We start from the raw sequence: 23725 nt of genomic DNA, 5'->3' as shown, positions 1-23725 counted from the left end.
ACCTGTGTGTTGGTATTATTTGGTCAGTCTAGTGGTAGAACTACTAAATATTGTTGATCGAGCACCAAAGTGCTCGGGTGCTCGAGTAGAACACTTTGAGATGCTCGGGTGCTCTACAGAGCACCCGAGCACAATGGAAGACAATGGGAGAACCCGAGCATTAAATCAGGCACCCCCTGCTCTGAAGAGGGGAAGGTGTCTGGTTCACAGGAAATTGATGAAAACACCACTGAAATGGTTCGGGAACAGCATGGAGAGGATGTCTGGATGCATCCTGGACTCCCAGGTCGCTGCTGGGAACAATGTTGTCCGAGTAGTACGCCATTTTTACAGACTGACAATAATACGCACAAAACCGAGGATAAAATCGATTTTAGAGGAAAAATTGTTAGGAAACATTCTTTCCTGTATATTTACTTGTGTATAAAGTGCAAGTGCTGCCAAAAATTACAAGGAAGAGGCACTCCGATACAACCTGTATATCACATAAAGGAGGGCCTCATTCACATTGTGGTACAATTGTTCAGGTAGTGGGACTCCTACACTCATAAAGCCTATGCACTAAGTGAAAGGGCTGCCAAAAAGTACAAGGAACCGGCACTACAATAACCCTTTATTACACATAAAGGAGGGCATCCTACACACCCTTGAAAAATTATGATTGATGGCCTGCTGGTGACCCTCAAAAACATTAGGAGCAAGGGCCTGCTGGTGACCCTCTAAAACATTAGGGGCGAGGGCCTGCTGCTAATCTGACCATCTAAAACATTAGGGGTGAGGGTCTGCTGCTGAGCTGACCCTCAAAAACATTAGGGGCAAGGGCCTGCTGCTGATCTGATCATCTAACACATTAGGGGTGAGGGTCTGCTGCTGAGCTGACCATGTAAAACATTATGGGTGAGGGCCTGCTAGTGCCCCTTTAAAACATTATGGGTGAGGGTCTGCTGCTGAGCTGACCCTCTAAAACATTAGGGGCGAGGGCCTGCTGCTGATCTGACTCTCTAAAACATTAGGGGTGAGGGTCTGCTGCTGAGATAACCCTCTAAAACATTAGGGGCGATGGCCTGCTGCTGATCTGACCATCTAAAACATTAGTGGCGAGGGCCTGCTGCTGATCTGACTATCTAAAACATTATGGGTGAGGGCCAGCTGGTGACCCTCTAAAACATTAGGGGTAAGGGTCTGCTGCTGAGCTGACCCTCTAAAACATTAGGAGGCAGGGCAGCCTAATAGGCATGTTATTATGATGGAGGAGGAGGAGAAAAGCAAGATTGAACCATATACCCCCTTTTTTGTGGTGGAAGGGGTGCATGGGAATACAGTGTGTTCAATAGACCATAAAAGCCACATTTAAAGTGCCTTTATGTTCAGCCACTTTACTCTGGTGGAGTAGAGAAGTCAACCTGTCAGCATTTTCAGTTGACAGGCGGATGCGCTCATCAGTTATTATGCCCCCAGCAGCACTAAATACCCGCTCTGACAAAACGCTGGTGGCAGGGCAGGCCAGCACCTCTAAGGTGTAGAGCGCCAGTTCGTGCCACATGTCCAGCTTGGACACCAAATAGTTGTAAGGCACAGAGGTATCACTCAGGACGCTGACACGGTCTGCTACGTACTCCACCATCTTCCAAAACTTTTCCCTCCTTGTGACACTAGGCCATGCATCAGGGTGAGGGTGCTGGAGGGGTGTCATGAAACTGTCCCAGGCTTTGGAGAGTTTTACCCTGCCTCTGTTGGAACTGCTGTGTGTTCCCCTCCTCTCCCCTTCAAGGTTGCCCAAGGAACTACGTACTCTGCCGCCAGCGTTGTCAGCTGGAAATTTTTAGAGCTAGTCCTTTCCACCACAGGAATAAGAGATGAGAAGTTCTCTTTGTAGCGGGGGTTGAGAAGGGTCAACAACCAGTAATCGGTGTTGGCCAAAATCCATATAACGCAAGGGTCACGGGAAAGGCAGCCTAACATAAAGTCAGCCATGTGCGCCAGAATCCCAACAGACAAGACTTTGCTGTCCTCATCAGGAGGATGACTCTCAATCTCCTCATCCTCTTCCTCCTCTTCGGCCCATCCACGCGGAACAGATGGAAAAAACCTGCTATGGGTACTCCTGCTCCTCCTCCTCACCATCATCCAATTTGCGCGGAGAAGACGAACTGAGGGTGGTCTGGCTATCACCCTGTGTACTGTCTGCCCCCATTTCCACCTCTTCCACATGCAAAGCGTCTGCCTTCATTGTGAGCAGCGTGCGTTTCAGTAGACACAGAAGTCAGATGGTTACGCTGATAATAGCAGCATCGCCGCTCACCATCAGTGTTGATTCCTCAAAGTTGCGTAAAAAATCTCACAGAGGACAGACATCCTTGCTCACTCGTCGCTTGTGAAGAGCAGAAGCTGACTGGAAAGGCGACGACCATGTTGCAGCTGGTATTCTACTACTGCCCTCTGCTGCTCACAAAGCCTGGCCAACATGTGGAACATGGAGTTCCAGCGCGTGCTCACGTCGCACAACAGTCGGTGAGCTGGCAATTGCAAGCGCTGCTGCAGCGTTGCCAGACCAGCGGCAGCTGTAGATGACTTTTGGAAATGGCCACACCTGCGGCGCACCTTAACCAGTAGCTCAGTCAAATTGGGGTAGGTTTTGAGAAACCACTGGACCACTAAGTTGAACTTGTGGGTTAGGCATGGTATGTGTGTGAGCTTGCCGCACTCCAAAGCCGCCACCAAGTTACGGCCATTATCAGACACAACCATGCCTGGTTGTAGGTTGTGGCTAGAGCCACAGCTCAGTCTGGTCCCTTACACCCTGCCACAGCTCTGCGGTGGTGTGCTGTTTGTCACCTAAGCAAATTAGTTTCAGCACAGCCTGCTGCCTCTTCCCCACTGCAGTGCTACACTGCTTTCAGCTACTGACTGATGGATGACTAGTGCTGCAAGATGAGAATTCAGATGTGGAAGTGGAGGAGGTGGAGGAGGAGAAGGGGGGTTGCAGCCACTTATGTAGGTGGTGGCAGAAATCCTGATGCAAGTAGGGACCGCAATCCTTGGCGTCGGTAGCACCTGTGCCATCCCAGGGTACGACTCGCTCCCGACCTCCACAACGTTCACCCAGTGTGCCAGCAGGGAAATGTAGCGTCCTGGCCAAAAGCACTTGTCCATGTGTCAGTCATTAAGTGGACCTTCCCAATAACTGCGTTGGTCAGGGCACGGGTGATGTCACGGCCATGGGCGTAGCTATAGGGGGTGCAGAGGTAGCAGGAGCAGGAGCCTAGGGGGCCCAAAGACCCTTGTGCCACATAAAAAGACACACAACGCAGGGGGGCCCAAGCTAAATTCTTGCACCAGGGCCCATGAGCCGTTAGCTACGCCCCTGGTCACGGGACAAATGCTGGTGTAAGGCGGGGACGGCACACCGGGAAAAATAGTGGCGGCTGGAGACTGAGGAACGAGGGACGGCCGCTGCCATCAGGCTGCGGAAAGCCTCAGTGTCCACAAGCCTAAATGGCAACATTTCCAGGGCCAGCAATTTGGAAAGGTGCACATTAAGTGCTATGGCCTGTGGGTGGGTTGCTGGGTATTTGCGCTTTCGCTCAAAGGCCTGGGGTATGGACATCTGTACGCTGCGCTGGGACACAGAAGTGGATGTGCTAGCTGATGGTGCTTGCGAAGGTCCAGGTTCAGGGCGGGAGGCATCCGGGCCTGCATCTTGGACAGGGGATTGGCCAGGATGTAACACAGGGGAAGAGGAGGCAGTGGTGTGCCCCGCAGACACTGATTGTGGACCCAGGCGTTCGGCCCACCTATTAGGGTGCTTTGATGCCATGTGGCGGATCATGCTGGTGGTGGTGAGGCTGCTAGTGTTCATGCCCCTGCTCGTTTTGGTACGGCACAGGTTGCAAATGACAATTCTTTTATCGTCCGCACTTTCCTCAAAAAAGTTCCAGACTGCGGAACACCTACCCCTTGGCAAGGGAGATTGCCGCAAGGGGGTGCTCCGGGGAACAGTTGCGGGCTTGTTTGGTGTTGCCTGCCTTCTTCCTTTTGCCACCCCACTGCCTCTTCCTGCCTGTTGCGGTGCTGCAGATCTCTCCCCCTCTGTACTGCTGTCCTCGCTCGGCTTGCCCCCTACCCAGGTTGGGTCAGTGATTTCATCGTCCACCACCATCTCTTCCACTTCCTCACTCTGGTCATCCTCCTGACTTGTTGACCTAACAAGAACCTCACTTATTGACAACTGTGTCTCATCCTCATCATCAACCTCTTGAGACACTAATTGCCGTTGACTTATTGGCAACTGTGTCTCATCATCATCATCCACCTCGTGAAACCTTAATTACAGTTCCCCACCGTCATCTTCTTCTGACTGTGGATGCTTGAGTTTGGGAATCATTTCACAAGATCTCCTCATGTCCCTCTTCAAGTGGGCTTGGCGAGAGAGGCCCAAATCAAAGAGCTCCTCGGAATATCCGAGTGTGGGATCACTTGTTTGCCAAGACTCTCCATGGTGGGAGGAAGGAGGATCAGGGTGAGGATTCTGTTGACCAGACTCTTGGCTACTGAGACTGGACTTTTGTGGAAGACAGGGTGGTGCTTAACCGACTGGAAGCATTATCTGCTGCAATCCAACCAACCACCTGGTCGCATTGGTATGACTTCGAGAGTGGTGTCCTGCGCCGCCCCTGCAAACTGGGACATGAAGCTAGGTATCGTGGATCAGTGTGTTTCTTATGCTCTGGCAGCAGGCACAGTTTCGCCACGGCCTCTGCGTGCACCATCAGCAGCATGGCCACTTCCCCGTCCCCTACTGCTCGCCTTGAGCATATTAAATGGTATATATGCTTGCAAGTATGTCACAATTACAGTAGCGCAGGTTTTGTAAGTGTATGCCCGAATAAATTACACTGAATGTTACAGATATTTAGGATGCGCAAACGTTATACAGGAGATGTAGCACAGGTAATGTCGCTGTCACCAGCGGCGAAGAAATTAGACTGAACGTCACATATATTTAGGATGCGCAAACGTTATACAGGATATGTAGCGCAGGAAATGTCTCTGTCACCAGCAGCTAAAAAATTAGACTGAATGTCACAGATATTTAGGATGCACAAACGTTATACAAGAGATGTAGCGCAGGTAATGTCCCCGTCACCAGCGGCGGAAAAATTTGACTGAATGTCACAGATATTTAGGTTGCGCAAACGTTATAAAGGAGATGTAGCGCAGGTAATGTCGCTGTTACCAGCGGCCAAACAATGGCGCTGAATGTCACAGATATTTAGGATGCGCTAATGTAACACAACAGATGTAGCAGAGGTTGTATCACTGTCAGCAGCAGCCAAACAATTGCACGCAATTTAGCGCAGGTTGTGCTAATAATATATATTGCAGCCAGATAAAACAATAGTCCTTAAAAGGACTTTTGGGTCTCTAACACCTTTCAACACTAAAAAATTCCTGTCCCTACACTATCTGTCCCTTCTGCTGCAGCTCTCCCTGACTAAGACTGAGCCGAACCATGTGTCATCGGATGCTATATAGCACCCAATGACGCGTTTCGCCAGCCAATCACTGTAATGCCAGTAACTAACATGGCTACGGTATTACAGTGAGGGTCAGTACTTCCACGCACGTTTACTGGCTGCGTAGCAGCCAACAAACGTGCGGGGAGGAGACTCGAGCGCTCAAGAACATGCAGTGGTCGGCTGGACACCGCGATGCTCCAGTGAAAATGGTGTTCAGCCTAGCATGCTCGCTCAACACTACTACTTACATTATGTGGAAATGCAATTTAGGCAGTTTAATTTATGGAGTGTATACATATGGTTGGACCTTGTTATTTACTTAATTATATGGAAGTGATATGTGATCCATACAGTATTTTATACTGTATGATGGAACTTATAGAGGACCTTTCATCTTGAAAAACATTGTGAACTAAGTATGCTGCCATGGAGAGCGGCGCCCAGGGATCTCACTGCACTTACTATTATCCCTGGGCGCCGCTCCGTTCTCCCGTTATGCCCTCCGGTATCTTCGCTCACTAAGTTATAGTAGGCGGTGTCTGCCCTTGTTCTGTGGGCGTCTCCTTCTCCTAGGCCAGTGATGGCGAACCTTTTGGAGGCGGAGTGCCCAAACTGCAACCCAAAACCCATTTATTTATTGCAAGGTGCCAACACGGTAATTTAACCGGAATATAGTATATCTTCCATGTACTTCATAATTTAGCTATAATAGCCTGCCTACATTCAGTGCGCTGCCTGTGCCGTTCATAGTGCGCCCTGTGCTGATGAATGGCAGGAAACGTCTAAGGCATATTGGTACATCATAGACTTTTTCCAGAGTGCGGGTGCCCACAGAGAGGGTTCTGAGTGCCGCCTCTGGCACCAGTGTCATAGGTTCGCCATCACTGTCCTAGGCTGTAGCGCTGGCCAATCGCAGCACACAGCTCACAGCCTGGGAGAAAAAAACCTCCCAGGCTGTGAGCTGTCCGCTGCGATTGGCCATCGCTACAGCCTAGGAGAAGGAGACGCCCACAGAACAAGGGCAGACACCTCCTACTATAACTTAGTGAGCGAAGATACCGGAGGGCATAACGGGAGAACGGAGCGGCGCCCAGGGGTATTAGTAAGTGCAGTGAGATCCCTGGGCGCCGCTCTCCATGGCAGCATACTTAGTTCACAATGTTTTTCCAGGTGAAAGGTCCTCTTTAAACCTAGGCACTGATTAATATGGTTATTTGTACATCATGAGCCATGTCGTAGGAGAGGAGGTCAATGTAAGATACCACAGAAGGCCTTGCTCACACCCCATTTAGAGAGATCCTAAGTGCACTGAAATTTCTGTATTTCTATGCGTTCAGTTCTTTGAGCCTCCCTAAAATGTAGAGTTTGCTCAGCAACAGATGACCATGCCAAATCGGCATGTCCCTATGTACACCCAGCATTGTCATCTCCTGCTTCAATAGCAGTTTCACCAGCACTATTGCTGCCTGCAAGCTCTCCTCTTAAATCCAGACCTAGAGGAAGGAGCATTAGGTATATTGTTTTTTTCTTATAGTAGTTGTGCAGTACCCCAGACCTCTTGGTAGGAGTGGGCGGGTCCTGCTTACTGCCAGGAGGGGAAGTTCCTGTCTAGGTAGAGAGAGGAAGCACATGCCAGAGCTCCAAATCCTAGGAACCATATATTTTTCTGTGAGACCAACACTTGAGAGAGATCAGCAAATTCTGTTTCTACGAAGCATCAGAGAGACAAGACAACGAAATACAGCTTTAGTCCTCTTGCATACAAACTTTTTTTTTTTTTTCAGTTTCCGTTCCGTATACGGAACCATTCATTTCAATGGATCCGCAAAAAAAAATAAGGTGCTCCATATGCCTTCCATTTTCGTATTACCGTTTTTCCATTCAAAGATAGAACATATCCTATTATTGTCTGCATAACGGACAAGGATAGTACTGTTCTATCAGGGACCAGCTGTTCCGCAAAAAACGTAATGCACATGGATATCCATATTTTTTGATGATCCGTTTTTTGCAGACCGCAAAATACTGAAAAAGTCATACGGTCGTGTGCAAGAGGCCCTGTAGTAACTGCTGCAAGGTGAGGTACTAGCTGAATCTTACAGTGGACACCTGTAACCCCCAGTTGAGTTTGCACTTTGTATTTACTGCTGCTGGATGTACCACAAGCTATATTTGGCACTCAGTAAAAGGAAACTGTTAAACGTTCACTTCTATCCTTATTCTCCCAAACTACATTTCCACTACACCGATCCCCAGGGAGCAGTGACCTGAGGGAGTACACCATCCCATCTGTGCCACTACCACTCCCATCCTATGCACTGGCTCCTCTGGGGATTGCTGCAGTTTTGCTGAGGGAGGGGGTGCAGTTTTCTTGAATCTGCGCCATGAAATATTTTCCTAAATTTATGGAACCTTATGTTGCACTTTCAGGAAAGACAGAAAACTTCCAGAATGCATTTGATACAAGTTCATTGGCTCTGGACAAGATTCCACTCGCATTTTACTCGGGAATGTTTGCCTTTGGAGGCTGGTAAGTGGTTCAGTACGGATAAATTAGACATGAATTGAAGCCATAGGTTGCCATCTGGCTAGTGACTACGGGACTAGACAACACAAATTGTTGCATCTCAAATTTTCTCATAGTTATGGTGGGTTTACACTGCCTGATTGTTGGGCAGATCATCGGAAACCAGTGTTAGTACGAATGCTCGTTCCTGATAATCTGCCCATGTAAAGGTTTCGCAAAATGCTTATTCATCGGGTGAATTCATCTTTCATGTGGACACCTTAATCATAATTTCTGTGCAGCAGATGGTGCTCTGTGAACAATGATCTGCTGCCTAGAAACAAGGAATCTATACGAGGATGAGCGATCGCAGTAGTCATCTTTCATCTGCATAGAGTGGAGGTGATTGCTGCATGTAAATGCAGCTCTTACCTCCACTGACGAGCAGGCACTTATCGGGAAGGAATGCTTCATTCCTTCATTGGCTGCTCATCAGCGTGAGTCAATGCTCATTTAGCATGCTGCCATCTGTCTATGAGGTAGTATATTGATGATATATAAAATGTGCGGTAGCATGAAATGTATGATACAGTACTATTCTTTTTGGAATTGTAAGACCCTGTTCCATATCCATATGTGCAGTATTTACACCATTTTATCACCCAGAGAAATGGTCATTGCCGAACTCAAAGGGGTTTTACGGTTTGCATCAACATTCTTTAAAATAACTAGTTATGAAGGTAGCTGTAATATCTTCTTTTATCAATTTATTTACAGGTTTTACATTACCTTTGTTACTGAAGAAATTATAAATCCAGAGAGGTAAGTCACTGGAAAATAAAAAAATCTTCTGATATTTAAAATATATTTTCTTAATTTCTTTTTCTTTTGGTTTTTGTTTCCAGAAACATCCCTATCACAGTGATTGTCTCACTTACCTTTGTTACAATCTGCTACCTTCTCGCTAATGTCTCCTACTACACCGTCCTGACAACCAATGAAATTCTGACCTCAGAGGCTGTGGCCGTGGTGAGTAATGTCTGTCAATCATGGTTGTAGTACATAGTATACTGTATCTAGAACTGGCCATCTCCCATTTTAACATACATGTTCAGCTTGGCCATATATGCATGCAAGAGAGTCTGTTACCAGCTATTTCAGTTTTAAACTGTTCTTGGTGCCCTATAGGTCACATACACCCTATCTCAGATATGCCTTTGTGTGCTCTTCTTGATCTTTATTGCCCCCAAAAAGATATTTATATTGATATGCAAATTAGCATACAGGAGCCCAAGGGGCAGTACCCATTGGCAATGGAGCCCAGCCACTCCCTTTAGAACCAACCCGATGCCTCCCCTCTTTGCCTTCTTTCCACTTCCCTCCGCTCCCGAGATTTCACAAGTTGGCTTGATGACGTTCTGAGTGGAGGGACATGGAGAGAAGGCAGAGAGGAGATTAGCTGGGCTCCATTGCTGAGTAATGGGTACTGCCCTTGGTGTCTTTTGTGCTAATTTGTGCACTGATATAAGGATCTTTTTTGGGGGGGTATAAAGATCGAGAAACACAGACAGATATATCAGGGATAGGGTGTATTTGACCTATAGGGCACCAGGAACAGTTTAAAACAAAAAGAGGTGGTGACAGACTCCCTTTAAAACTGATCAAAAGGACATCAGTGGCTCTCAGATACTTCTGTTTCTGCTTGTCTCTTGGAAAACAACTAGTAAAAATGCATCCTCTTCACATGAGTAAAAGCCCTAAGGATTGGCAATGGATCTTGATAAAATTTATAGGATCAGCCAGATCAGGGGCAGACTGGGAACTTAAAATGACCCTGGAAAAAAATACTAAAATTGGCCCAGTTTTGTAGTTGGGTCCAAATTGATGGAAGGCAATAACATATTGTGGCACAATATACCACCCCAACAGAGCCAAATACCACAGTCCATCACAAAATACCTCCCCAAAAACTTCCACTGGCCGGCCGTGAGGAAGGGTCAGGCGGCCCCCTCGGCATCGGCCAACAGGGAAATTTCCCTGTAAGGACTATGGCCAATCCGCCCCTGAGCCAGATAAAATATAACATCTATGGCGAGCCTGTCCATCTAAATAAGTCCTACTTATGTGGACATCCTACCGAAATTATTATCCTCTGCCAGTGGTATTTATCTCTCACCTTTTTCTCTTGTAAGACCTTCGCTGACCAAACTCTGGAAAAAATCTCCCCTCTGATCTCCATACTGGTGGCCATGTCATGCTTTGGAGCCCTGAATGGTGGAATTTTTGCTTCCTCCAGGTATGTGAACTAGGGTCCAGGGTCTTCATTTTGGGAATTTTACTTGGTGAGAATTGTTGATTTTGGGCATTATTAGTAGATATCAGGGCGCTTTTTTTTTTTTCAGATGCGCTGCTCCGTTACCTAGCTGTGCCTCCTGTTCACTTTTGCCGCTCTGTATACTAATTAGTATCATTGGTACAAGGAGGAGGAGATGGCAGTGTTTCTCAAGGGGGTTCTCCTTCTCCCTGAGGGTTGTTTTCTCCCTGGCTGTGACACTTGCGCTGCAATTGGACAGCTTACAGTCAGGGAGAATGTTGGCCTGGAATGCCATAGTGGCAAGAGGGACATAGCCTTTGTTAATGCACATTGCACCAAATTATCTACAGAATGCTATTGAGGGTCACAGGTAGCCCCTTTCCAAACTCACATACTGGGGCAATTTAGATACTGTAATCTTAAAGGGGTTGTACAAGAATGTTTTTATTTTATTTATTTTTTGGCAAACACACCACTTGGCTGGACCTGTAAAAGGAACCTTACTTACCTAGTTCCCTGCTCCTTCTCCTACCAGCCTGTAATGCCCTGTAATGCTCTGCTGCGCTCCCTAAAAACAGCCTGTATGATGCCATCTGCATCAAATTACCGGCTGAGTGGGGGGGTTCCAAAATCCTCCTCATTGTTGCACAATCCCGTTAAAACTCCCCACACATAGTGTGTTGTGGCCAAATCCACCACCAGTTTAATGTGTATGGGGAGCTCCGGACCAATGATGTTGGAAGAGATAAGGATCAGGCAAAGGGAACATTTTCATCTGATCCTTTTGTTCTCCAGGGAGATAAGCTGATGCCAGAAGTGTCTGACAGCAGCTCTCTCACCTCTTTCCAATAAATATACATACACTTACAGCCAAGCCAAACGTGCATGTACAGTACAGACCAAAAGTTTGGACACACCTTCTCATTCAAAGAGTTTTCTTTATTTTTATGACTATGAAGGCATCAAAACTATGAAGTAACACATGTGGAATTATATACATAACAAACAAGTGTGAAACAACTGAAAATATGTCATATTCTAGGTTCTTCAAAGTAGCCACCTTTTGCTTTGATTACTGCTTTGCACACTCTTGATGAGCTTCAAGAGGAAGTCCCCTGAAATCGTCTTCCAACACTCTGCGGTCCAGCTCACCCCAAGCCATCTCGATTGGGTTCAGGTCCGGTGACTGTGGAGGCCAGGTCATCTGGCGCAGCACCCCATCACTCTCCTTCATAGTCAAAGAGCCCTTACTATCAAAGTTTTCCCAAATTTTTCGGCTGACTGACTGACCTTCATTTCTTAAAGTAATGATGGCCACTCGTTTTTCTATACTTAGCTGCTTTTTTCTTGCCATAATACAAATTCTAACAGTCTATTCAGTAGGACTATCAGCTGTGTATCCACCTGACTTCTCCTCAACGCAACTGATGGTCCCAACCCCATTTATAAGGCCAGAAATCCCACTTATTAAACCTGACAGGGCACACCTGTGAAGTGAAAATCATTTCAGGGGACTACCTCTTGAAGCTCATCAAGAGAATGCCAAGAGTGTGCAAAGCAGTAATCAAAGCAAAAGGTGGCTACTTTGAAGAACCTAGAATATGACATATTTTCAGTTGTTTCACACTTGTTTGTTATGTATATAATTCCACATGTGTTAATTCATAGTTTTGATGCCTTCAGTGTGAATCTACAATTTTCATAGTCATGAAAATAAAGAAAACTCTTTGAATGAGAAGGTGTGTCCAAACTTTTGGTCTGTACTGTATATGAGAGTGTTGTTGTGGAGGGTCAAGAGAGAACATGTTCAGCCGACAGCTACTGAATGTGTATGACCTGCTCTAGACTAGACAAATAGATGCACCACATTTATCACAGTGGCTGAGTGGATGATACATTTAGACTGTCTTGCTTAAGTTTATACCACCTGTACGGTGACTTACTTTGTGCCAGAATTGTGCACCTACATTTTGGCTTCTCTTAAGCCACCACCCCTTTCCACCCCACTGTTGTCCAAACAGTCTGACTCCTAACAGGGTAGTCCAAGTGTTTAAGGGCTCTTTCACACTTGCGTTGTCCGGATCCGGCATGTACTCCATTTGCCGGAATTACACTCCGGATCCGGAAAAACGCAAGTGTACTGAAAGCATTTGAAGACGGAACCGTCTTCAAAATGCTTTCAGTGTTACTATGGCAGCCAGGACGCTATTAAAGTCCGGGTTGCCATAGTAGGAGCGGGGAGCGGTATACTTACAGTCCGTGCGGCTCCCGGGGCGCTCCAGAATGACGTCAGGGCGCCCCATGCGCATGGATGACGTGTCCAATGCGATCACATGATCCATGCGCTTGGGGCGCCCTGAAGTCACTCTGGAGCGCCCCGGGAGCCGCACAGACGGTAAGTATGCTGCTCCCCCGCTCCCCGCTCCACTTTACCATGGCTGCCAGGACTTTAGCGTCCCGGCAGCCATGGTAACCATTCAGAAAAAGCTAAATGTCGGCTCCGGCAATGCGCCGAAACGACGTTTAGCTTAAGGCCGGATCCGGATCAATGCCTTTCAATGGGCATTAATTCCGGATCCGGCATTGCGGCAAGTGTTCCGGATTTTTGGCCGGAGCAAAAAGCGCAGCATGCTGCGGTATTTTCTCCGGCCAAAAAACGTTCCGTTCCTGAAGACATCCTGATGCATCCTGAACGGATTTCACTCCATTCAGAATGCATGGGGATAATCCTGATCAGGATTCTTCCGGCATAGAGCCCCAACGACGGAACTCTATGCCGGAAGAAAAGAACGCAGGTGTGAAAGAGCCCTAATACTGATGACTTATTCTCAGTAGATGTCATCAGTATCTGATCGGTGGAGGTCTGACTCCTGGCATGATTCAAGAGAATGGGGCTGAACTGCAATCCCAAGCACAGCCACTATCCAATAGACTGCTGTTCTTGGTAAGCAGCAATTGGCAGGGTTGCCAGGTGCCCAACCCCCACCAATCAGATACTGAAGACCTATCCTAAGGATAGGCCGGAAAAAAAACTTTAGTAAATGTGAAGTGTGGCCTGTGTGCTACAATTCTTACATTTGCCATGGCAATTGTACTCCATTGTCGTATCTTAAGCCATGCCCCCTCAAGCTGCTATAAGTGTGTGACGCAAGGAATGTGTACCTTATGAAATATTGTTTCTCATACCCAGAATGCTGTTTGTGGCCTCCAGAGAAGGGCATTGGCCTAATTTGTTCTCAATGATCCACATCAGGAGACACACACCCCTTCCAGCCCTGTTATTAATGGTATGATATATATATATTTTTTTTTCAATTGTTCACTTTCCAATGCAATTCTAACCTGTGCACAGATAAAATGTCAATTACTCACATTCCTGGCTTGAAAATGGTTGTCACTGTAACTGGTGCATAGCTGTAGGAGATGCAGAGGTAGCAGCTTGGTAGTTGTGTACCATAGCTATAGAGGGTGCAGATGGCCTAAAATGAACCTCTATCCCATATGACCTCAGTTCTATAAATATGTTGGGGGTCACAAAGTGGTAAATATCCTTTGCATTACTGCACACACTCATTAAACTATAAATTATTTTCCATGTATTTCTTCTGCAGATGCCACTGGTTTTTCTGATGATTGGTATTGGGGACCTTTATGGACTCTTGAACTTTTACAGCTTTTCTCGTTGGCTTTTTATGGGATTAGTCACTATTGGCCTAATTATTCATAGTCAAAAACATCCCGATCTACCTCGACCCTTTAAGGTTAGTTGTATTCTACCACTTTACTGCAGTGTTTCCCTCCTTTTAAGAACTAGGTTGTGGTTAACACGTGCCCCTTTTTAAGGTTCCGCTGATCATACCCATTGTATTCAGCACTATGTGCCTCTTCATTGTGGGAATGTCGCTATACTCTGACCCAGTGAACACCGGCATCGGTTGCCTCATCACATTGAGTGGTTTGCCAGTGTATTACCTAACTATCCACAAACAGCAACAGCCCCAGCGCTTGAGGGAAATCTTCAGTAAGTAGTATTTGCTTTCTTGTTTTTGTCTTATAAGCAACACTGGATCAAGATTTATGGTGGCCCCTTCACTCTTCTTGAGACTGAGTATTATGGTCCGTGAAAGGCCCCTCGAAATAACATTCACTAGTGTTCTTATAACACCACTATAAAAAGTACAAAATAAGGAAATCATAACTTACAAATAGCAGAGGTACATTGTGCCTGAATAGTACCAGTGCATACTGCCTAAGAACATTCTTACACTTCGGATTTGCATTATACATACGTATGATTTTTCTGTCACCCACAGGCTTCCATGTTTAAAAAAAATAAATAAATGATAATCAGTTTTTTTTTTTTTTTTTTTACTGGCAGATTATTCTATAAAAAAAAAAAAGGTCTGAACGGCTTGATGGAGGCCAGACCAACACTCTTTGGCCTCAGTGAGGAGAATGTGGGATCTATGGATACTTTTAATTACTGGGCCAGAAACTTAGAGGTTGGCCAATTTAGGCTGGTTTCACACGGGCGTTGCGGAAAAAGATGCATGTTCCCGCAACGCACACGCATGATTTTTCAGCGCGAGTGCAAAATATTGTAATGCGTTTTGCATGCGCGTGAGAAAAATCGGCATGTTTGGTACCCAAAGCCGAACTTCTTCACCGAAGTTCGGGTTTGGGATAGGTGTTGTGTAGATTATATTATTTTCCCTTATTAATAGCATTCTTAATGCAGAATGCATAGTACAATAGGGCTGGAGGGGTTAAAAAAAAATTAAAAAATAATTTAACTCACCTCATCCACTTGTTCGCACAGCCCGGCTTCTCTTCTGTCTTCTTCTTTGAGGAATAGGACCTTTGATGACATCACTGCACTCATCACATGACCTTTTACCATGTGACAGACCATGTGATGAGCGTAGTGACGTCACCACAGGTCCTTTTCCTGTGCACAGCAAAGATGAAGACAGAAGAGAAGCCAGGCTGCGCGAACAAGTGGATTAAGGAGAGTTAAATTATTTATTTTAACCCCTCCAGCCCTATTGTACTATGCATTCTGTATTAAGAATGCTATTATTTTCCCTTATAACCATGTTATAAGGGAAAATAATAATGATCAGGTCCCCATCCAGATAGTCTCCTAGCAACAGTGTGTGAAAATCGGACCGCATCCGCACTTGCTTGCGGATGCTTGCGATTTTCACGCAGCCCCATTCACGTCTATGGGCCTGCGTTGCGTGAAAAACATATAGAACATATAGAAAAACATATCGCACAATATAGAACATGCTGCGATTTTCACGCAACGCACAAGTGATGCTTGAAAATCACAGCTCATGTGCACAGCCCCATAGAAATGATTGGTTCCGGATTCACTGCGGGTGCAATGCGGAAATCTCGCCCGTGTGAAAGGGGCCTTAGACTTAAATTTCTAAAAAATGCCATGAACTGTCAAGGCAGCTCAGGGAGAGTACCAAGTAATGTATGTTTGGATTGAGCAAACATGGATTGTTTTTCGACATTTTACAAATTTAAGATTAACTTGGCCAACCCCTTTAACCTGGTACATAACACAAGCGGGTGCTGCAAACACAGGAACTTTAAGCATCAGAGTCTTATGGTTGATGTGATGAGGCCCTAGAGCACCTGAAACATTATGCCCCTCCCCCCTAAAATCCATCCGGAAAAGGCTTTTTGGGATGGGTATCGTATGTGGGACTCTCCCTTTCCCATAATCAAAGCTCAGCTAAACTGTTAGGCTACATGCACACGAACATTGTTTGTTCCGGTGTCCGTTCCGTTTTTTTTGTGTGGATAGGATGCGGACCCATTCATTTCAATGGGTCCGCAAAAAATGTGGACAGCGTGTGCTGTCCGCATCAGTATGTCCGTTCTGTAGACCCGCCCAAAAAATAGAACATGTCCTATTCTTGTCCGTTTTAGGCATTGTTACAATGGATCCGCAAGAAAAAAAAAACAACTGATGGCATACGGATGTCCTCTGTTTTGACTGCAAAACACATACGGTCATGTGCATGGGGCATGTCTGACAACAAATCTGTCAACATTTCACATTACAGCAATATTGTGAATTCAGCTCTGGAGTATAACAGAGGCTGATCTTATTGTTCAAGCCTCTAACTACTGAAATCCTAGTTTATTTTTTATTTTTATTAGGACTATTTTTTATTAGAACATTAAAAGCCTGCCCTAAAACTCAGGAGGTTATAATTTATATAGATTGGTGTGCTACTGGTAATCTTTTAATCTGAACCACTTCAGATTTCCTGACATTGAAGATGCAAGTATTGATGGAAGTTATCCCTCAAGAAATAAAGACCTACTAGATAAAAAGACCTGGTTGAAAGTGCTACAAGGTTATGATATACAGGTTTGTTCTCAACATACAAGGTTGCACATAGTAAAGAAAATTATGGAGTTTACACCAGCTTAATTTGTAAAACATTAACTTTAGGGGGGCCCAAGGGTCTACTGAAAAAAGGGCCATAATAGGATTAACATTGCTTAAATCAACCCTAATCTAGAAGTGAATGATTAAAGAGGTGCTTTGTTTTTTTTCTTTGCCTATATATTGCAGGATAGACTATTATTAAATAAGATGTATAAAATGTGTATATCTATTTTATTTAATGTGTAATTTGTGGGGTGTTAGCCATCTTGATCCTTCTCCCCTCAAATTTGAATCCTACACTCCCCATCATGCCTAGTTTTGCAGAGACCGGAGGGATGGAGTCTCACCACACAGCACTGCTTTGTGTAAGGACCATGGCTGCTGTCTCCTCACACTGCAGCGTCTCTATGTATTCCTATGTGATTCAGCTCGAGCCAGTCTCCTCTCTCAGCTCTTACATTCATGAGGCAGGGAGACCAGTGTGAAGCTACATCCCATAGAACTACACTGGAGAGTCAGCACACAGAGATGGCATAGACAGGTAGTGTGAGTCAGGAGGTGTATATAACTGCAGCTAATCTCTGTATATATATACACACACACACACCTACTGTATATCAGAACTCCTGGTCCTTTAGACAGGAGAGACATTATGTCTTCAAAAGAATACAGTGATATGGAAGGAGGGGTGGGGCCTGACAGCTGCCAGGAGGAATTGGATTGGTGATGTCATCCTGTAGTTCACAGAAAGTCAGCCACAGTTCCTGTCTACACATCAGAGCAGGCTCTGGGCGGATAGTCAGACTTGAGGTCTCAAACAGGTTCCTATTACGTATAGGTTCAAAATATATAGACAACTGAGTTAGAGGGAGACAAATTACACTGCTAGAATACTGGTGGTGAGTTGGTGTTATATATATATATATATATATATTTTACAAAAACAAACCTGGAGTGCTTCTTTAAGCAAAAAAATTATAGTTTCTCAGTCTACAGTCTATTCTGCATGAACCTGACACAAGCAGTCTTGTAGAAATCCTAGAGGAATAGAGGGGGTTAATGGGCTTCTACCTGATATAAACTTCTCCCCATATCTCCAGGTGATCTGATTGGTGGGGTCCAAGCACTGGGAGCCTGATCGATCACAAGACCGCGGTTTCTGAGTCCCCTGAATGGAGCAGTGTTTGAACAGGTGCAATGTTACTCCATTCATTCTCTACGGGACTACTGATCTTTGCTGCTGGCTAATGGCGGGAGCATAGCCTAGCAATTGGGGCATCCTTAAAGGGGTTGCATCACGAAACATTTCTTAAACCAGCACCTGAATCAGAATACTTTTGTAATTGCATGTAATAAAAAATGTTGTATGGCCAGTGAGCTATTCAATAAAATCTATCTGTATAGCACCACCTGCTGTTTGTTCTTTTCCTTGTTTTGTGTCCATCTCACTGAGCTGGTCAAACTTGCAGTTTAAATCTTTAATTGCCACCAGCCCTATAGTCTGTTAGGGCTGTTTCACACGAGCGAGTCCATTGCGGGAATCACGCTCTGTGTGTGAGTGTGATCCCTGCTCTGGACTTGCAGGCGTTATCATGATTTATAATGCTATGTGTCTCTGCTTGACCTTATTTCTACAGAATCATACTCAGCTTTATGTCACTATGATTCTGTGGAAATAAGGTCAAGCAGAGACACATAGCATTATAAATCATGATAATGCCGTGCGCTCCTGCAAGTCCAGAGCACAGGATCACACTAACACACGGAGCGTGATTCCCGCAATGGACTCGCTTGTGTGAAACAGCCCTTAGAAGCTCTGGCAGTTCCAGGTAAAAAGCTGCAGTACAAAGGACACACCCTCTGAGCTGCCAGACTGAAGATAATTTGGCAGAGCAACTGGAGCAGGAGTTCTCTAGATCCAACTGCAGTACAAGGGTAACTCTAGTTTTGTTATAAAGGCATTGTCATGTATTATATGATGTCCGATATTTTTTTTTTTTTTTACACTAATCATGGCATAACCTCTTTAATATTCTTTTTGCACTAATAAATGCAGGGCCAGACCCATGACAGAAAGATTTAAGTATTTCTCATTTTTAATTGTAAATAGGAGCAAAGGAAATGAGATTAAGGGTGGAAGAGCTTTTTCATGTTTGCATTTTCTTTGTATGCACAAAGGCATAAAGATACTTGGTTTATAGACGCTTCGGTCACAACTTCGGATTCATACTGTATAGAGATCAGTCTCCGTACAGTATTAAAATGTTTGGGCTCTGATGAGCCGAAGTCAGTTATTCGCGAGACTTCATTGAATAACTTTGGTAATTGATTTTTCAAATGGAAAACCACTTTAAAACTTGAAACCAAACTCTGCTTTTAAAAGTGGTTTTCTACTTTAAAAATCAATTACCGAAGTTATTCAACAAAGTCACTTTGCAGAGCCCCCATACATTTTAATACTGTACAGAGACGGATCTCCGTACAGTATTAATCCGAATTTATGAAAGAAGCGACTTTGGATGTAATAGCCGAAGCTCTCTTTGCTCATCTCTAAAAGCAACCTATAGCAGGAATCAGACTATCTGAATATCTAAGGCAAGCTTTATATAGGAAATAACGACACACAGCGGAGATCATTCGGAATTTTTTTTTTTCCTCAAACAAGCCCTTATTTACAAATCTGATATTTACACATTCAAAGATAAAAGAGCACACAAATCTGGTGAAAGGAGGGAAAAAGAACACGACTATTAGCTACATATAAATTAAAAAAATACAGTAATTCATAGAATACAGAGAATGCATACATGGATATAACGTGAGGAAAACACTAATTGTATGTGTGTATGTGTGTATGTATATATATATATATATATATATATATATATATATATATATATATATATACACACATACATATATATACACACACTCATGACTTTGTGTGCTTCTTGAGCCACTGTAAAAAAAACATACAAAAGGAGATCTCTATAAATTCTATATTATATACACTAATTCCTGCCTGCAGGTGAACAGGATAGGTATAAAACACACAACTTTAAATATTTATCTTTAAAGCTAGATTCATAAAGACCCTTCTCTATGTCTACAGCACAAAGATCATAGGTTAAACATACACTGTGGTGGAATACTGTGGTGTGTTCCAAAAGAGGGGGGGGGGGGGGGGAGAACAAAAATATATTACATTAATAACATGTTTTTTTCGTTATTAACAGTGGTTCATCTTTACTTAATGCTGAAACTTGGATTTTTGTGCCATGCTCTTCGAAGAACACTAATAAAATGAATTTAAAAAATGCACCAAATTTAATTTACAGATAGATGCATATTCTTTTTACAGACCATTTAAAAATTAAGGGAGATACTGATATGAAATATTTAACAAAAAAAAAAAGAAAAAATGGAAAAATTAAAGAAAAGGTTGTGGGACTGCGGTGAGATTTTTTGTATATCCTGTTCACCTACAATTCACAAAGCATTGTAAATAGCAAAACACAGTTAGCTGGTCATGAAATTCACCCCATCGACTTATCAAAGGGGGACAGATGTAAATTTCATGGTTAATGGTTAGCGAGTCCCTTTATTCTTAACATTTTAATTTTCACAATATAAAAAAAAAAACTGAAAAATCCTCTCCTGTGTACAAGTACAGAAAGTCAGGACACAGAATGCTGATTTGTGGCTCATAAATAGCAATGTATACGTAGGCATTTGTAGACACTTTGAAGCTGCATAGGTAAGTAACTGAGGTGCTTTGTCGTAGCCTTGAAGCTCAATAGAAAGTCATATGAAGGGCAAAGGAGAGATTCTAGAGTATAAATCACGTTCTCAGATAAAAATGTTCATCTCGGTCACCGCTATAAACATTTGTAGGCAGAATCACATTTGGTATATTCTGTATAAAATTCAGAATCCCATCATCATAAAAAAACAAGTTCTGTAACGTCCTCCATTCTTATTTACTGTATGATCAGATGCATTCAGTGCAAATAACTCCTGCAAACAAGAGCACGAGTAAAATCTTGGCGGTTCAGCAGTTTTCCACCTTCCAAATACTTAAAAAATAATAATTAAAAAATATATAAAAAAAAAAGAAAATGAAAACTAAAGGCCAGTGAACTCATCTAAGAATATTTTTTTCTTAAAATGTTACTAAGTAGCTGCACAAGAAAAAAATAATTTTTTATACTTTTTTTAGTGGCTTTGAATAACACTGAAAATATTCTACCTGCAGTAGTTTTGTGGTTATTAAAAAAAATTTACATGGAGGAAATAAAAATGAGACACATATCATGGGTTTATGTGCAGAAAATTGTGTAAAGCAAGCCAGTCTTGTTTGACCACAGCCTCTGACACTATGGCATTTCTCGGAGAATAGATTTCTTTGGTGTTTGGCTTTTTCTTCCCCCAAGAAAGCTCACACAGATAAAAATGTTCACATAAAGAGAAGAAATTGCCAATTACATAAAAAGTGTAGGGTAATACTTTTATGCAATTTAGATTTTTAGCAAGTTTGAGAGAGGAAGATTATATTTTTGGATGGTTCACCTTGTGATATGGAGAATGTCCGTATTTGGCATGGCCTTTCTGACCACGTTTTTATCTTAAAAGGAAGCAAAAAAAAAATAAAAAAGAAAATTACAAATTAAATCAATATCTATGTTGGGGGGGAATAGGTAAAAATGCCTGAATTGCGGCTTCAGTGAGAAAACCGTAAACTTGAGCCATGAAAGCTCTCAATGGCTTTTTAACTTGCTGGTATCATTAATGAAGTGAATGGTGGCATTTATTATTTTTTTTCCCTGGAATCACTGAATTACTATCCATTGTCAAGACACAGTGAAAAGAATACATAATACAGACATAAAATAAAAATAAAAAAGAGGAAAATGTTAAATATTTAATTTTATATTACAAGAAATACAAAATCTAGAATCGGCTTTATATACAAGTGAATCAAAACCGGCATTTGTTTTCAATTGCGGAGACTGGCACAGAAAAAGGTACGAAGTTGATGCATACATATACAGAAACAAAAAAAGAAAAAACACAGAAAAATGTAACCTATACAAGAAATGAAATAGGCTCAATGTAATAAAAGTTCTTTTTCCCCATGAGCCAATGGTGGAACATTTAATGCCAAGGAGGGGTGGGGTATGGAAGATAAGTGATGGGCCTGATATAACCTGACAACAGGTACCTGCCACCTTTCTGCCATCTTCCAAATTCATTTACCCTGAGATCCATGTAGTTTTATTGAAAGGCTGCGTGTTTGATGCAATGTCTAGATCAATAAAGCTTTTATATTTAAAAAAAAATAATAAAAAATAATAATAATCCAGAAACCCCAGACGCAAGACTCCAAATAAAGCAGATTGACTTTACCAGTTAGCTTAAAGCATTTCCTTACAGTAAGACTGCAATATTAAAGGAGAATTTTTGCAAGGGTACACCGAAAAATAAATAAAAAGTATAAAGCCCACAAATGAATTAAAGATAAGATTCTATAACAGAAACCAACTCTTTCTAGCATAAAACTGTACACCCTATGAATACAAAGAAAATGTAGGACAAAATATGCTAAAAAGGACTTGTAAAAAAGAATACAAACAAAAAAATAAAAAATAAAAAGAGCAAAATTAGCTTAGCCCTTATATCTCCCAGGAAGATCATAGCGTAATCTCCAGAAAAAGATCATCTCCCACCTATTAATAAAATACAGTGTTGACTTTTTGCTTGGCCATGACACTGCCAATAGCTTACAAATTACAAACAATTGGAAAAAATAATAAACAGCAAAAAAAAAAGAAAATGCTTAAAAACAGCAAATAAAATAGCATTTGATGTTATTTACAAAGAATAAAAATGCATCAAATCCCTGTTTAAGACTACATCCTGAATATCAAGTAAAAGAAAACAAATCTCCTCAAATTTGCTGCCCTCCCATTCATTACATAGAAATAAAAAATATATATATTAGACATAAAAAAAATTACAAACAGAAAAAAATTCACATTATTTAAAATCTAAAAAAATTATTACGACCCTCAGAAATTCTCTGAAATAAATAATTAAAAATGAGAAAAAAAAGATTTTCTGGAAGCAAAAAAAATAATCTTAAAAAAACAAAACAAAAAAAAACAAAACAGTTTCAATAAATTATTGAAGAACACAAAGCACCTTGCGTGCCCTCCGCTGCCATCCACCCCCAGCTGCACAATGTAAAAATTCAGAGAACAATTAGAAGAGCAAACAAAATTCGATTCCAATTCCAAAGGTAGAAAGGTCCAACTACCACACAAGAATCCTGGATCTCCTCCGGTTATTGCTGAGTGGGTGTGGCACAGTGAAAGCAAAATACATGAAAATTAAAATAAAAACCAACATAAACTATCTTTGTTCATCAGGCAGTGTATGGTGTGGTACTTCTACCCTTGGTAGAAGAAAGGCAAAAGGCTCCAGGCCTCCGCTCTCCTCAATACTGTTGTATGAATGAAAAACAGCAAGAACGTGAGCATCAAACAAAGAAGCGTGTGTGACCATGTCGATTGAGCTTCAGTATTTTACCCAGGCGTTGCTTGGCAGTTGCCATGCCCTTCTTTGGCCTTTTACCTAAAATACAAAAAAATTAAAAATATAGAAATGTTAGTAAGAACTACACAACTCATTTCATCATCCAGAAACCATTAATCTAGCATTGGGGTAGAAATATGTGGGACCATCATAACAATCAGTATTAGATAATATTAAATTGGTATTAGATATAATATGTATTATATAATTAGAAAAGATAATTAAAAAGTCTGACATCAAGGACTACTCTAGGGTGCAAGAATGCTACCCATCGTGGTGGTGAGGCTGGTACAGACTTTAAACCTCTCACAGAGGAGACATTTCTACAATTGTATCCAGCCTACACAATCCTCTCAGGGCAGGTAAAATATATTAGT

The 23725-nt window shown here is 42.9% G+C and overlaps 2 protein-coding genes across 2 annotated transcripts in view; one reads left to right on the top strand and one right to left on the bottom strand.

Moving 5' to 3' along the window:
- LOC121006007 (cystine/glutamate transporter-like) overlaps positions 1 to 18132 on the top strand; it is a 46113-nt gene extending 27981 nt beyond the window's left edge. The window contains exons 5-13 of the mRNA XM_040438889.1: positions 7950 to 8049; positions 8803 to 8847; positions 8931 to 9054; positions 10218 to 10321; positions 13530 to 13626; positions 13951 to 14100; positions 14183 to 14360; positions 16625 to 16733; positions 17855 to 18132. Of these exons, the coding sequence (XP_040294823.1) occupies positions 7950 to 8049; positions 8803 to 8847; positions 8931 to 9054; positions 10218 to 10321; positions 13530 to 13626; positions 13951 to 14100; positions 14183 to 14360; positions 16625 to 16689 (863 nt within the window). The 3' untranslated portion in view covers positions 16690 to 16733; positions 17855 to 18132. The remainder of the gene's footprint in view (positions 1 to 7949; positions 8050 to 8802; positions 8848 to 8930; positions 9055 to 10217; positions 10322 to 13529; positions 13627 to 13950; positions 14101 to 14182; positions 14361 to 16624; positions 16734 to 17854) is intronic.
- Positions 18133 to 20231: 2099 nt separating this feature from the next.
- Positions 20232 to 23725, bottom strand: part of KDM7A (lysine demethylase 7A) — a 91298-nt gene continuing 87804 nt past the window's right edge. The window contains exon 20 of the mRNA XM_040438877.1: positions 20232 to 23387. Within this exon, the coding sequence (XP_040294811.1) occupies positions 23293 to 23387 (95 nt within the window). The 3' untranslated portion in view covers positions 20232 to 23292. The remainder of the gene's footprint in view (positions 23388 to 23725) is intronic.

Source organism: Bufo bufo, chromosome 1 (genome assembly GCF_905171765.1).
Source record: "Bufo bufo chromosome 1, aBufBuf1.1, whole genome shotgun sequence".
In the NCBI taxonomy this organism is placed as follows: domain Eukaryota; kingdom Metazoa; phylum Chordata; class Amphibia; order Anura; family Bufonidae; genus Bufo; species Bufo bufo.
The sequence above is the reverse complement of the archived record's forward strand: the minus strand, read 5'-3'. Positions and strand labels throughout refer to the sequence as shown.